Raw genomic sequence first — 16,630 nt, forward strand, 5'->3', positions numbered from 1 at the left:
TAAAAGGTCTCTTAGCATGGATCTACTAAGGTGCAAAGACAGCTAAAAAGACAGAAAATGTGTGTGCAGTGGGCAGCAGATATCTGACAACGAAGAGAGCCAACCAAGAAAGGAAAACTGGAGAGGGAGAGAGAGACTCCAAATGGTGGCTTTTCTGGAGTAGAGAGTGAGAAACTGTCTCCTTTAAGTAGTGAATGGGGTGCTCGCAACCAACCAGAGGCTTTGGGGCCGGGCATGTGGCCGCCGGTCTTCATTTGGGTCACGAACCATATGGCACAAATAAACCTCAGAACCCCCGGAGGCAGGTCCCCAGGGCAGGCAGGCCTTTGGCAGGAGAGCTCACCTTGTAGCTGTTTGAATCTCCCTTCCAGCTGGTTGTAGTTGTAAGGCACCTGCCCCGTGTAAGCCGGCGATAGCGGCCCGGAGACGCTACACGTCCTCTGCAATTCCATTATGCCCGGCGTAACGCCCCGGCGGGCTGCACGGTAGAAATCCCGCTCCGGCCCCCACCTACCCCCATCCAACACGGAGCAGCTTCCGCAATGCTTAGCTCCTGGCCCAGGCTCAAAGGGCTGGACCTTAGGCAAGCCCCATTCCGGTCTGAAAGTCCAGCAAGCTGATCTGATAGGAAGTTGACCGCAGGAGAGTCCACCTTAGCCGGGCCACTCACGCATCTAATTCCTTGTGGCTTTCCTTCCTTTTGTGGCCCTTGGCTCTGAGCTTGAAATAAATTACCGAGGAGGGGCGGGAGGACGGAGGGTGGGAGGTGCAAGTGCTACTTAAAATTTTTAAAAAATATGGCCAATCCTAAGCACGCCCTGATCGCCGAGCCCGGGAGCTCGCGGGCGCAGCGCACACACCTCCTCCCGGCTGCCCGTGGCGGCCGCCGGTTTGTAATTTAATCAGGATCCACTCGCCGTGCGCTAGGCGGTGATGTCACCTGATTAGCATAACAGCATTGTGGAGGAAACTCAGGCTGTACCACCAGGGGCGCGGGGGAGGCTTGCCTGCCGCGGCCCCCCACCACCGGCCGCCGCGGAGCCGTCGACCCTCAGGCCGGGCCCAGGGCGCGCCTGCAGCGGTGGTACCTTCCCAAACAAAGCTGCTGGAATTACAATCTTTTGTTGAGAGCCTCACGTAACGGAAAAGTCTCCGATTACTATCACTTGAAAAGGAGGCTGCCCGGGAGGGTAAGGAGCCTGGCAGGTCCCCGGCCGGCGGCTCATCCACTATTTAGCGTCTACGGAGATCACGCGGCCGCGCCGGCGGCGCACCTGGGCGCTCGGCGTCCCCACCGCGCGGGCGGCAACCACGCGGTGGCCCGGCAGTGCAGGCGGGTAAAAGTAAAATACCGTCCCTCTGGGCACTGGGCAGGGCCACAGCGAGGGGATGGGGGGGACCGTGTCAGTTCAGCATCAAGGAAGAATCTTCTCAGCAGACTTCTGCTGCCAGCACGAGATGTTAAACGGAGGTTTTCTAGGATAACACCGGCCCTATAATAGTAACTCGATGCAAGATTTACACGAGCACAGATTTGCAAGGCATTGTGGGAGAAATATACACAGGTAAACACCTCCCCGGGATCCCTAACCCGGATGATTTTATGAACCAATGAGGAGATAAAAGAAATTACCCTCAAATCCCTCTGTGATTTATAAAACAAGGCCTTTAAACTTTTGAATACTTCAAAAATTTAACTGTCCTCCCTAGCTTCTCCCTCTGATAATAATCAAAAATAAAATTCTCTACATTGAACATAACAGTGATCAAAATTTATTCTTGGGGAAAAACTGACCCTCGCTAGCCCTCATCCACACCCCCTTTCTCAGTAAATACAGGCAGGCAACAAATTACGAATTTAGCGTTTCCAGCATAGGGCCTTGCTGCCATACTCACTGAAAAAGGTAATTTCATTCCTAAGGGATTCCAATCAGTACTAAAGAGGTGGGCCTCCACCCCAGGTTTACTTTAGTCCCCAGGGCACTTGTAATTCAAGCAACTGGATCCTGTTCAGGACTAAAGTTAAAACAAATCTAGAGTCTAGCTAACTGTTCAACTTGAAACAACCCCCACTCCTTTCATCCACTGGGCTTTTAATACACCCAGTGTCAACCTTTAGCTTTCTAAAGCCAAGCCCAGGATTCCAACATATTTCTCATCATCCAAGATATCTGTACAGCATATTCTAAAGCCCAGTAAAAAGCAGTTGAAAACACTGACAGCAAGGTGGCAAAAAGTGGGTTCTTGGAAGACCAAACTCGACTAGGATTCCCAAGACCTGAATTTCTAGTCTGGCCAAGCCTCTTAATCACCTATGACCTTAGAGGAAACCCTGGATTCTTTTAAACCTCCGCTGTCAGACAGGGATAATTAATGCCTACCTACAAGGTTACTGAGGGGATGATGTGAAAATACCCTAAAAAGAGTATGTTTTACCAAGTGCACCCCCTTCCTGCATTCCTTGTGCCCCCACATACCACATCAAGGCTACAAAGAGCAGAATGGAGAATGTCCTTGTTTGAGATCTTTTTAACAGGCCCCTCTTCACTATTAAATATACTGATGAAATGGTAAGTCTCTAAGGGTCCAGCTGCAGAAAATAAAACTGCAAAGTGCTTGCCAATTGTTAACACTTTATTTTTCATCTTTAAGCCACTTAGTGATTGAGTCACCATTTTTAGAATTTCCCTTTCAGTTCCCTCTGGTATAGGGAAGTAGGTAAAATAAGCTTTCTAATTAGCCAGATTACATGCAGTGTGATGGAGGAAGAGGCTGGGACTAGTGTGGCTGCACTCGATCCTAAAGAGCAGACGTAGAACAAGCCAGGCCAAGTGAACACATGTAAGTATTAGAAAGAAAGGCTTTGAGGCTAGGGAAGCATTTAGTAGCCCCACCGGACAGGACGTGAGACATGGGGAATGCTCTGGTATGATGGGGCCAGGGCAGAAGAGGACCCAGCCTGAACAGCCTGCATGATCACCTCCACCTCAGCAGTGGGGAGGAGGTAAAGGAAGGCCAGAGGCACTCATTCTTTATTAGATGCAGTGTTTACTGGTTGCCAGCTGTGTGTGGAGCATGCTGCCTGATGTTTTAGAGGATTCAAAGATGACTGGGAGAGTTGCTGGCCAAAGACCATTGGACAGATAATGCCAACAGGCCAGAAGAACAGGGTAAGGGCCCAGCAGAAGAGCCACAAAAGTTCAGCGGACCACAAGTCCCATCTGCCCGGTAAGGTGTGAAGGAACAACTCCATGAGAGACTGGCATTGGACCTGACCTTGAAGCACAGGTAGACCACAGGAACTGGACTACACAGGGAACAGCACCAGTGAGCACTACCATCTGATTGAAGCAGGAAGGACTAAGGTCAAGCAGGAGTAGGCCAAGAGAGGCAAGCCTGGAACCACTGGAGATATTTGCGCCAGAGGAGGATGGGGTCTAGCTTGGGCTCTAGGGCTGATTAATCTGGCAGTGGGAGGTGAGAATGAGTAGAGAAGAGAGAGACTAAAAGCAGCAAGTTCACCTAGAGAATCACTGCAGTTGTCCAGGTCAGAGAGCTAGTCAGGGTGTGGCAACAGGAGCAAAAAGGAATAGGCTGATGCAAGAGTTAATCTATAGGACTTTAGTAATCAATTTAAGTCCTGCAGACTTCAAAGTCTTTGGAAGGGTCAAAGGCTAGGGTTGAGGAGATGGGTTTTTAGAGCTGGCTGTGGGGTGCAGAGAGGGCTTGAACATTTCCTTCCAAACAAACACCACAGGGTGACATGTCAGAAGCGATCGGGGACATGGAAGTAGAGTTCAAGGCTGAAGATACAGCCTGTGAACAGAGTGTGAGTTGAGACTGCAGTGGGCTGAGGTCTAGGAAGGGACAAGAGGCAAGTGGCTGAGCAGAGGGCCCTGGGGAAGGCCAGCATCTGGGAGTAAGGAGAAACAATAGTGGAGATACCAACAGAATCACAGAAGGAAAATCCAAGAGACAAGAGATATGCAGTCAGGAAAGGTGGTAGACGGATGGTGCCGTGTGCTGCAGGAAGAACAAGGAACTGGCACCCAGAGAACAGGTGGTCCAGTGTCTGAATGAGGAGGTCAAGCTGAAACAAGGACACAGGGAGTTGGAGAATGAGGAGAAAAGGGAGATGAAGAAGAAGGTAGAGGTGGTGAAGGCAAGACTAGGGGAAGGAGCTACAGATCAGGGGAGGGCTCTGGTGTGGGGTCTCTGCACACAAGCTTCAGCTCCACGTTGGCAAAGGCCAGTGGACACAGCTCACAGGCATGAGTGGAACAGTCAGCCTCAGCCAAGAGGAGGCCCACTTACCTTCAGAGGCAGGAGGGCAAGGACGGAGACATTCTGAGGAGGAAAGTGGGAATTTAAAGTAGCCTGCCCAGGAGTTCCTGTCATGACTCAGTGGAGACGAATCTGACTAGTATCCATGAGGATGCAGATTCAATCCCTGGCCTTGCTCAGTGGGTTAGGGATCCGGCGCTGCTGTGAGCTGTTGTGTAGGTTGCAAACGCAGCTCAGATCTGGTGTTGCTGTGGCTGTGGCCAGTGGATACAGCTCTGATTTGACCCCTAGCCTAGGAACCTCCATATGCCGCAGACTCGGCCCTAAAAAAGACCAAAAAAAAAAAAATAGCCTGCCCAGTCCCAGTCCTAACTTAATAAAGCAAGACAGCCCAGGTCCCAGTCACAGTTTTTTTTATAGTGATTTAAGAAAAAGAATCGTGACAACACCTATGGCAGAACATGCACCATGCGAATGGTAACATTAAGTAGAGTGGGTAGCTGTTTCGAGAATGGTCAGTAGTCAAGCTTCTTGCAGAAACAGATCCTGCAACTTTGGCCCATCCCCTCAATCCTTTCTAATCTAAAAAATTACTGTCCCTCACCCAGGCCAAGGACATCCACACATGTGGCCAACACTGATGAGTGGCTATGCCTATTTCAATCTGTGTCAAGATCCCAAGGCATAATGAAAGGTGGGCAGACTCAATGGTCATGTCAGCTATGGGACTGAAGCACCTAAGCCCAAGTAACATGTACCTGGGGTCCTTATGATGCCAGAAAGGTAAGGCCAGGTCGCTGTGGTTCTTTGCAGACAGCACAAAGCACAAGTGCTGTGGTGTGGTGGAAAGATCCAAGGCCACAGCTGGGTACTCAGGCTCACCCCACTCCTGAGGGACACAGAGGAACTAAGTAGCTGCATGCATGTCTTACCTCCCTGGGCCTTGCAGTCCTCGCCCATAAACCAAACAGGTTGGAATCAATGGTCATAAAAGTTCTAAGTGCATGAGTGATCTGGGTTCCCCTCTTTTGGAGACTACTGTTGTAGTCCCATTATCATCAGTCTCCACATAAACTGAATGGCCATAATCATATCACATTTTTATATCACCCTGTTGCTTATAAAATGGTTTCACATTTTTCTCAAGTGAGGCAGGTACTGCATCCATTTTGCAGATAGGGTAAGTGAGGTTCAAAGAGATATAGTACCTTGCCTGGGGCCCCACAGGTGGTAAGGCGGAGCCACACCTGGACAGTAGACCTACCGGTTTAGGGCTGTTTGTCCTTATGTATTCAGCTATAATATCAGCTTATTAATGGTTTCTACACTTTCCAGAAAAACCCTAGACTCAATAACTGGTATCAAGACAAACCTAAAATCCAAGAAAGCCTCCACACGAACCTAGAAAACAGTTTGGGTCAGGACCAGGCACAATCTCTACTAGTTCCCACAGAAATTGCTACTTGGAAGGTTGTTCTCTTGTTGCAAATGAGTTTTGTCTGGTCTCATTTTATGCCTTTTCTCATACTTGGTGGATCTGTAACTAAGATTCTGTGATTTAGCCTGTAGCATGTGAATGGAACACTAAGGGAGTGAGATTAAACCTCTGTTAGTTCTAAGAGGCTTTATGTAGTCCAGGAGGTCAAAAGGAATAAAAAAAAAGGAATGCTCTTCCAGCATTACAGCAAGCCTGAAAGGGTAAACCATGGGGTGTTCATTTCCTGAACATCTAAACATGAGCAAGACTGAAAATGTCTGGGAGAGTATGGCCAAGATGCAAGATGTGACGGGATCTGTACACATTCAAAGGCTGGAAAAGCCAACCCAAGTGCTGGGAAACAAGCAGTAGGAACAGGGAGTGAGAGAAAACAAGGCTTCACATGTAAACTGTTTTGCCAATTTCTCTGCCGCTTCCTACTGCTGTTTCCAGATCTGCCTTTCGTTCATCGCTGTCAAATCCCTTGACAGTTGGGCGACCACAGCCAACTTCTTCCTGAGTGTTTCTTTATAGGAAGCCAAAATACTCCTACCAAAATCATCCTCTTCCACCCATGTGGCCAGATAGACAATTAGGCTCCAAATAGTGCTACTGCATTTATGCTCCTTGAAGCTAAAGCCTGGGTTATCTTTCTGTCTCATCTCCCTGGTTCTCCTTCAGCCTTACCTCCCTGGCCCACTGACTCCCTCCTCCAGGAGCCTTCTGCTTACTTCCACCAGTCTTTTTTTTTTTTTTTTTAATTTTTTTTACAGCTGCACCTGTGGCATATGGAAGTTCCCCAGCCAGGCAGGGGTCAAATCGGAGCTGCAACAGCAGCCTACACCACAGCCACAGCGACACTGGATCCAAGCTGCATCTTGAGATATCAGGTCCTTAATCTGCTAAGCCACAATGGGAACTCAAAACTTGCCCCAGCCTTGAACCTTAATTGTGATCATTCTTCTATTTCCACTATATAATGCCTGGAGAGCCTAGCATCTGATAACAACCTAGTTACTACTGCCCTTACCCCCCAAAGCCTACCTTAGCATGCATCTTCTCTTAGAAACCCATCCCTTTTTCAATGGAAATTGCCTCACTTGCCAGAACACTCAACCAACCAACCAACCATACAACCATGAAATCCAGCCAAAACCAGAAGACAAGAAATTATCTGAAACTTTCTTCCCCACTCCAAAGGACACTTTTCACAAAAGCCCACTGGCAGAACACATCTGTCACTCTGGCATTTCTGTGTCATTGCTCCTTGCCTGCCGCCCATCCAGAATGCTCTGTTCTCCGGGCCCACAGCCTGGGCAGCTGGAAGCAGTCAGCAGCACTTCCCCCTCCCCTCACAATCCACACAACTCAGATCAGGGCTGAGACCGCCCGCCACTTACCCCTAGAGCACTGCCCACTGAGCATCTGGCCCAGGGCTGGGAAATGCAAAGCTAGAGGTGGAAAGTGGTTAAAAACAGACTTGGAAGCTGAGAAGCTGGCTCTGCCACTTTCTAACTTTGTGATTCCCCTAGCCTGAAACACTGGCACAATAATGGAACCAACCTCATAGCATTTCTCTATAATTAAGGGAATCAAATGCTTAAAAAGATCTTAGTGCTGTCCTAGCAACCATAATGACTAGTCTTTAAACTCCTCGTAGAGAAAGTCTCAAACACTAATTCTTTCCCACCTCTTCACCAAGGATGCTACCAGTTGGAGGATGTTGTAGGTTCCAGGCAGAATCGCTGTTCTCAGGCCAGGAACCCCTTTGCATTTTGGGACAAGGACAGTTTGGAACAGCAGGACCTGTCCTCCACCGGGGAAGTACTCACAAAACCCACTCCCCTTTTCTTTAACTCACTCCATTACACACTGGGAAAGGCATATTCAACATCGTACTTTATAGTCATAAAAGTCGGAGTATCTCAGAGACAGCCAGAACACAATACTCGCTATGAACCAAGTTACAAAAGGCCTATGTTTTTAGAAAGGGCAATATTTGTTTGAGGTGGGGCTATCAGATTTGATACTCCAGGACTCAGACTAACTAGAACAGAGATTAAAGGGAGGTCTAAAGGCATTTTTCCATCTACAACTGCTATCTCTGTTCCTTGGACAGCGTGGACGTATGGAACTCTGTCCACACACACACCACCCCTCCCACAAAATCAGTTATATGGCTGAGATACCAGGGGAAATGTAAGTTTAAGTCTTATCCCTCTCCTGTTTCCACTGGTCATAGCAGAAATGAATACAAAGCACTGACATCTCTGCTGAGAAGGAGAAAAACGGCAAGTTACACTCAGGAACGAGCACCCAAGGTTCTGGGGAAGGAAAGAATGCAGTTTATTGAATCTTCTACCCCAGCCAAGCCTTATCCTGCATTCTTATCTCGTCTGTTATCTGCACAGGCAAAGCGTCTCTGTACAGGCAAAAGAATGCCCCAGTCCAGAGGCCCCACCTTTGGCAAACAGGTGTTGCTATGCCTGTGAATATGTAACACCAGCCAGAGCCAAGACTGGGCTCCCTGCTACAGGTAGAGTGGTTCAAAGAAAAGAACATCTGAGGAATGCAGTTGGGGCCAGGCCCGCTCTTGCCCAGGATTTTTGGTTCTGTTTCCCACCTCCAACTTCCAGGGAAAAGGCTGACGCACAGAGGTGTTCAGAGCCATTGGCCAGTATTTTACAAAGGGGCAGATGGGACAGTGAGATGACACTGTTTCCTGGTAGCACGGCTCATGGGAAAGAAATGGGAAAAGAGGAAATCTATTCTTTGTGAAAACAGGTCTTTGGACCCTGCCCACAGGGGTTCTGGGTTCACACCCAGGTTATCTTTTCCCAGAGCTTAATATAGACCGGCTGTAATGAGAAAAGGTGAAAAGAGCCAGGTGAACAGGCACCTGGAGAGGAAAGAAGGAAAAAGGAAGGGCGTGGGAGATGCAAACCTCATCATCAAGACACAGGCTCTGTCCCTCATGGCCAGCACACAGCAAAAGCCAAGCCACCCAACAAGTCCTTGGCCCCACTGTGTTCTCAGCCCAGGCCATCAGAGGGGCTCATGGCCTCCTAAGAAGTGATTTCTTCTCTCAGGCACTTCAACCTAGTTGGGGAAATAGACACACACACACACACACACATGCAAAGACAAGGTAGTATATAACAAAGGAGGTTAGTGAGACGTGCAGTGGTACTACTCTGAACAGACCAACAACAGCATTTCTTTCCTTGGCTGAGAAAAGAAGAGGGCAGAGTGGGGTTCCTTCCACCCGAATGCTGTCTGGTGCTCTACCATCCCACCTGCAATTTTAATGTGGCTTCTAATCAAATCCCTGCCGACATGGGCCACACTAACATGAGTGTGTAGGTTACTGTATTTATTAACTGGGGATGGAGAACGTGATTTCCCCCTCTATGAAAAACAGGCCCTGATTATCCAGCTGCAGGGCCATGACACAGTGCATGCAGCCCTGGCAAGGAAAGCGTGAAATATCTCCAGGGTGCAGTCACTTCTTCATCCTCAGCACCTGAGCCTCCACCAATCCCTCAGTAAGATAGCACAGCCTCCTTCCTACAGGACTCTGCCAGGCAGCCACTCGCTGGGCACAGGCCCTGAATAATTCATGGTCGGCCCAGTCACTCAGAAGCACCAAGGCCCACCAGCTGCCATGAACTGGGAGGCAGGCTCCGGCTTACGGTGAAAGAATTAAATACTAGCAAGTACCTCAGAGACCTTCTTTATAAAAACTGACAATCCTTCCCTGTTTTCTTTTTCTCCCCATTTGAAACCAGGTCCTTTCCCACCAGATCAAGTGTAACTGACTTATACACTAAGGAGGACGGGTCCCAAGTACAAGCTGGGGTGGGGAGAAAGTGATATCCTCAGACAAGCACTGATCAGGATGTCATTCCCCTGCCCGGCATGCAGAAAAGACACAGGTAAAGGGCCAGACACTGTGCCTGATACCGGACAGATGCTCAATAAATGTCAGTCCTTGTCCCTTCCTCCTACCTGTCCCCCTGCTCCAGCCAAACCAGTCCCCTCCACCTGTCTTGGGCTTTCCCATCTCCATCCTGTGCTCTTAGCGCTCCCTTCTCCTCTTCATCTTGGTCTAAAGTCTACCCATCCTTCAAATTCAACTCAGAACTTTCCTCCTCCAGGAAGTCTTCCCAGATTATCCCAGCTGGGATGATTGCTCCTTCTCAGAAACCCTATACCTGCTGTGTCAGCCCCCCTCATCTGGCACCTAGCATGCACTGCCTTAAGAGTACTGCTTATCTCCTCCTAGGATCAGTCTTATCTACCTAATTAAAATAATGGAGAGTGTACCAGTTACAGACTCAAGAGAAGGAACAAGTGGATTCCAGTCTCAGCTTCTGACACTTGATAACCCGGAGCCAGTCTCTTGGCTTCCGACAGTGCTCTCCCTAAAAACCAAGGGATCTGAAAAAGAGAATCTCTAAGGTCCACTGGATATAGTGCTCTTGGGAATACATCACTAACTTAGGGCAGATGCGAGTCTTATATAACCTTCACTCCACACCTAACCCAGTATCTCCGAAGAAACAGTTGTTCAAAAGCTATTTAGCCATTTCAAGAAGTTCCCATGTGGTGCAGGGCTAAGGATCTGGTGTTGCTGCAGCTGTGGTGCAGGTCACGACCGTGGCAAGGGTTCAGTCCCTGGCCTGGGAACTTCCACATGCCGTGGGTGTGGCATGCATAGATAGATAGATAGATAGATAGATAGATAGATAGATAGATAGATACATTAAAAAAAGCAATTTAGCCATTTCAGAAGCCTGAACACTGAACAGGAGCCTGATCAGAGCAAGAGCTCTGTGAGGGAGATGACACCATAAGGTGAACCACCTTATGTAACACTGCCCCCCTGCAACCGGAACACACCTTAATCCTTCACTAGGAGAAGATGAGAACTAGAACTCCTAACAGGTGTCTTTTATGTTGTTGTTGGCCATGCCCACAGCATGTGGAAGTTCTCAGGCCAGGGATCAAACCCACACGACAGCAGTGACCCAAGCCACAGCAGCGACAATGATAATGCTGGGTCCTTAGCCAGCTCAGCCACCAGGGAACTCCAAAAAGGTCCTTTTCACAATTCGCCCCCATGGGCTAACCATCACATTTGCAGAGAAGGAAAATGAGGCATAGAGCAGTGTGCCCAGAGACAGTAAGTTACTGCATACCAGCAATTCAAAAGCAGACCTTCTGAATTCCTGCTGCCTCTTTCTAGGGATAACCAGAAGCTACTGGGAGAGGAGGACAAAGGCAGTGGCATCCATTTCTCATGCCTTTCGGTCAGTGGTGGCCCAGGGACTGAATTGAAGAAAGAGTGTCCTCATCCCCTCCCCCACCTCCCTTCCAGCCTCCAGTGCCAAGCTGGAGCCAGCAGGCTTGTACTAGGGGCAGATGACCCACATCCTTCCAACGTGTACCAGCTCAGAGAGGAGGAGGCCCTGGGCAGCGGTACTGGCCCCTTTGATTTCACCCTCCCAGCCCAGAAGAGAACACACGCAGTCCCAAACAAAAAGAGCCCTCAAGTCTATTGTCCAAAGACCCCCTGTCTTGGAGTTCTCACTTAGTGCAGTGGGTTAAGAATCTGACTGCAGCAGCTGGGGTCACTGCAGAGGCTCGGGTTCAATCCCCAGCCCAGCACAACGGGTGAAAAGACCTGGCATTGCCATGGCTGCAGCACAGATCACAGCCGTGGCTGGGATTCAATCCCTGGCCTGGGAACTTTCATATGCCATGAGTGCAACCCTTAAAAAAGAGAAGAAAACAAAACAAAACAAAGACCCCCCTCTCTCAGTTTTCTTCGCTGGTCTTTATTATTCCTTTTTTTTTTTTTTTGGTCTTTTCTACGGCCTCACCTGCGGCATATGGAGATTCCCAGGCTAGGGGCTTAATCAGAGCTGTCACTGCCGGCCTATGCCACAGCCACAGCAATGCGGGATCCAAGCTGAGTCTGCAACCTGTGCCACAGCTCAGGGCAACTCCAGATCCTTAACCCACTAAGCGAAGCCAGGAATGAACCTGCAACCTCATGGTTCCTAGTCGGATTCACTAACCACGGAGCCACAATGGGAACTCCAAGCCAGGTGTTTTTGTTTGTTCGTTTGTTTTTTGCCACGCCTGTGGCATGCAGAAGTTCCCCAGGCAAGGGATTGAACCTGTGCCCCAGCAGTGACCTGAGCCATACCAATGACAATGCTGGATCCTTAATCACTAGGCTACCAGGGAATTCTGGTCTTTATTATTCTTATCCTGTTCAGAGGAGACAGTTTACCCAGAAGGCATTTAAAAAACAAAACAAAAACTGACAAATGGATTTATTCATTATAATTAGCAATTTAATGACAGGTAAAGAATGAAGTTAGAGAAGAGAGAGATTAAACTCTTCCCTAAAACCTGCCAGGCTCACCTATTACCACCTCTCCAACAACCTTTTTAGTATCATTCTACCACCATTTTAATTATCATTTACCAGGAAAGCCATGAATTGTGACCATGATGGTACCTTTTTCCCCACTATACCTTAATAACATACTAAAAGTTTCAGTAGAGAATGGGGAGAATTTGGAACCCTTGTGTACTGTCGATGGGAATGGAAAACAGTGCAGCTGCTGTGGAAAGCAGTATGACAGTTTCTCAAAGAACTGAAAATAGCACTACCATATGATCCAGCAATCCCACTTCTGGGTTGATCCAAAAACAATTCAAGGCAGAATTTCAAAGAGATGTTGGCACATCCATGTTCACAAGAGTTCACAAGCATTATTGACAAGAACCAAGAGGTGGAAGTAACCCAAATGTCTATGAATCAATGAATGGGTAAAGAAAATGTGGTACATATATACAATGGGATATTAATTAGCCTTAATAAGAAGGAAATCCTGTCACATACTAGAACATGGATGAACCCTGAGGACATTATGAAATAAGGCATAAGCCATAAAGAGACCGGTGGTGTATGATTCCACTTACATGAAGTATCTACAGGAGTCACACTCAAACAGAAAGTACAACAGAGGTTGCCAGGAGCCAGGGGAGGGGGAATTGGGGAGTTGTTGTTTTATGGATATTGAGTTTCAGTTTTGCAAGATGAAAAAGTTCCAGAGATTTGCTACATAATAGTGTCAATATACTGCACACTTGAAAATGGCTAACTTGGTAGATATTATATGCTTTTTACCACAACTTAAAATAAAACTTAAAAAAAAAAAAAACTCTGGTAAAGATTCAAGGGGAATCCAGTAATGGGCCTGGGAAGAAAAGCAGATCTAAAGCCACGTCACGCGTCTGTGACTCTATAAACTCGAACGAAACGTTCTCAAATGCCATCGACTAACACACTGATTTCTCCAAGTCCTCTCTTCATCCCTTAAGGGGAAAAAAAAAAAAAAAAAAACTGTATGGAATCCTGCCAACTCTAAATTTTACAATGAAAGTCCTAATAAATTACTTATTGACTCCAAATTGCTCCTAAGCTCATGTCTGTGTATGGCAGTTACCCTGAGTGTCAGACCTTCTGAACTCTACAACTCCAACCTCCATGAAATTGTTCAAAATCTATTTTTTCAGTCAGCCTCTTTGAGACTGAATCCCCGAAACACAAAAGTATTCAACTGGTGGTTTAGGACGAGTCAGGGGCACTGGCAACACGTCATAGTGAAGCAGGCATGCACACATCTACACAGGGTGGGCAGGGATCCACGTGTAGACCCATTCACAGGAGCATCCTGGCAGACTTTAAATAGACAAGCTCTCCATACTCCTGAGGTTTTGTGATACTCCACCATCAACTCTCCTGAAATATTCAGACCTGCCCGCCCAGCTAAAGCACACCAATATCCTGTTCATGCGGGCACAGACGTAGTCTTCTGCTAATAACTTCAGTGTAATAATAAGGGCTCGGGAAGCAATGGATCATGGTGCTTACTGATCAAAGTGCCCTTCTATCCTGCCTCCTGAAGATTATGGAAAGGCAAATGGCAAAAATCATTACACAGGAGAGGGGCCTGTAATTTGAAGTGATTATAATCAAAGTCTTGTTAACACTACGAGCTTGCATTTCTGACTCATCAGACATAAAAGTTAACAAAAAATTAACAAGAGACTAGGACTCGAGTCAGAGCCACACAGCATTTATTATTTCCTGGAGCAGGACAAAGGTTGCTATCATCCCTATATCCAGACACAATTTGCATGTCACTGTGTACACAGAAACCACTGGAAAAGACGCCCAAACTCAGCTTGGTAACTGCAGGAAGTCATCCTGCTAACTGCAGGAGCCCACACACACTCTCAGAGCCTAAGGACCTTAGAAGATCTAAGCAGCCCACTCCTCCTTTCTCAAATGAGGAAATGGGGGAGGGGGAGTTGACTGATTGCTCTAAAGTCTCAACCAGCAGCACCCAGAGCTCAGGACTGGGGACTGCAGTAACAGGACTGACAGCAACCTCCTAGCTGAGGCCCCTTTGTCGGTTCCATGAAAAGCTTTGTCACCTAAAAAGAGTCTTCCTAGACTCAAATGCCCTCTTAAATGTCCGACTTTTCTCTAACAGTAGAAGAGCCATGGGGAGTTCCCTTCGTTGCTCAGCAAAAATGAACACAACTAGTACCCATGAGGACCCAGGTTCAATTCCAGGCCTTGCTCAGTGGTTTAAGGATCTGGCATCACCGTGAGCTGTGGTGTAGGTCACAGACACAGCCCAGATCCTGCACTGCTGTGACTGTGGCTTAAGCCCACAGCTATAGCTCCAAGTCGACCCCTGGCCTGGGAACTTTAATAGGTCAAGAGCAGAGCTCCAAAAAAGAAAAAGAAGAAGAAGAGCAATGGAAGAGTACACAAATTAAATTAAGTCCCAAGCTAGTTTGTGTCTCTTAATGGGGTCTCAGAACACCTTCACTTATTTAATTTCATCCTTCACTTATTTAATTTCATCCTTCCTTAAATAAAAAGCACCCCTTTTCAAAAAATGTTTTTTGAATTGTCTCTATAGCCTACCAACAGTCACATCTAGGATATAATTCATACCTCCATACCTTACAAGGTAATTCATATTTTTTTATTACACTATTTAATACAAATAAATGTTTCATTTAAAAAAAAATAGGTCATTTAGGCCTCCCTTTTTAAACTGGTCACATTTCTCTTGTGCTTGACAATCAGAACAAAGAATGCTATAAAATACCTAATTCTTAATTCAGCTTTCCTGCTAAATATAGGTAATGTTTGGTTCTGTTGAGAAAGGTTTTAAGATAAACTTAATTATCACTGATGTCACAAATGAGTATTCATTATTTTAAAAAACAAGTTTTTTTTTAACTCTGCTCTAAGTTCTGTTCCTCCAGCAGTTTTTAATCTTCAGAGTTTACTCAAGGTATCTCAAAGTCTTACTCATAATTCTCTAATATGGAATAATTGCAGGGAGAGGTACAAGTTTTTTTTTGCTTGTTTGTTTGTTTTTATTTTAGTGAATTAAAGGGCCTTCAGAGACCTACAAATACTTATGCAAAGGAGGGCAATTTTTAAGAGCTTTAGAGAAGACAGGTCAAAGATAGGCATCAGAGGCTTTCAATTACCGCCTTGGAACGCAAGAGCCTGTGATTTATATTACCACTAAAGCAGGCAGGCTGGGGCAAATAACAACCTAATTCAGAAAATCTCAGACTGAAATCTGTGAGATGGGGGCTAATACCCCCTTACTGAAGACTGCTTTTAGTATTACAGTCATATTTTTATACTCTCCCCCAAGATGAAAGTGGTACACAAATTTTAAGTATTATAAATAATCCCCTGAAAATCCAGCAATATTTCTTCTTTATTAGCCCCGATACCAAACTACAGCTGTCTCAACAAGAAAGAACAGAGTGCTAAATACTAACCCCCACGAAAGACCAGGCCTCCCCCAACAAAGGCAACCAACTTGATGGGACATCCTATGCTGAGCCACCCCCCACACACACCCTCCACGGAACACAGCTCTCCCCGTCCCATCTCCCTCTCCCCCTCCCTCCAATTTTGGTTACTTACAGGGAAAATAAATAAATTTATCAACTTCCACTCCAAGAAAAGTTTTTATTTATTTTTATGGCATTCCCCCCACCAAATCATTCTCTCAATAAATGTCTAGGGTTATGATCACTTAATGCACTCTGAGTACAAGCCCCAAACATGAAAATGTAGCCAGAGAAGGCGCAAATGCAAAGAACATATTAGGGTGTTTTTGTTTGTTTTTTGTCTTCTGTCTTTTCAGGGCCTCACCCATGGCACATGGAGGTTCCCAGGCAAGGGGTTGAATCAGGAGCTGTAGCTGCCACCCTACACCACAGCCACAGCAACGCTGGATCTGAGCCGCGTCTGCGACCTAAACCATAGCTCACGGCAATGCCAGATCCTTAACTCACTGAGCAAGGCCAGGGATTGAACCCGCATCCTCATGGATACTAGTTGGGTTCACTAACCGCTGAGCCATGATGGGAACTCCATTAGGGTGTTTTTTTTTTTTTTAATTAAAAAAGAGTCTTTTCCAATGCTTTTCCTGTTCTCTCCCAGAAGAAAGTCTGGATTCACAAATGCCCTCTAAACACCACAGCAGACAAAGCCACAGGTCAGACAGGTGCTCTGTGAATGCTCCTGCTTTTCCACCTTGACTGTTGATCTTCCCACTGGACGTTCATGGAGCGTTTCTCAATGTGGAAGGCCACCCTTCAGGAGAAGAGGAGCCCTCTCCACAACGTTATAATTAACACCTCCTACACGTGCCTACCAGGAAGCCGCTGCACTAGGCACCTTCCACATTAGTTTAAGTCCTCTCAACAATCCCACAGAGAGGAGGGATTCTCATCCTA

At 47.0% G+C, this 16,630-nt stretch overlaps 1 protein-coding gene across 9 annotated transcripts in view; it reads right to left on the reverse strand.

Moving 5' to 3' along the window:
* The window catches only part of SPTBN1 (spectrin beta, non-erythrocytic 1), a 199,092-nt gene that overhangs the window by 109,337 nt on the left and 73,125 nt on the right, over window positions 1-16,630 (reverse strand). The window contains exon 1 of one of the 9 annotated variants that reach the window (XR_002342957.1): window positions 344-899. The exons of 7 other annotated variants lie outside the window; for them this stretch is intronic. Coding sequence is in view for 1 of the 2 variants with exons in the window: in XM_021088223.1 (XP_020943882.1) it covers window positions 344-452 (109 nt within the window). In the remaining variant the exon portion in view is untranslated. Of the gene's footprint in view, window positions 1-343; window positions 947-16,630 lie in introns of those variants that run through there. One more of the 9 variants, XM_021088223.1, reaches the window with a different exon arrangement.

This window comes from Sus scrofa, chromosome 3, assembly GCF_000003025.6.
Source record: "Sus scrofa isolate TJ Tabasco breed Duroc chromosome 3, Sscrofa11.1, whole genome shotgun sequence".
Taxonomy (NCBI): Eukaryota; Metazoa; Chordata; class Mammalia; order Artiodactyla; family Suidae; genus Sus; species Sus scrofa.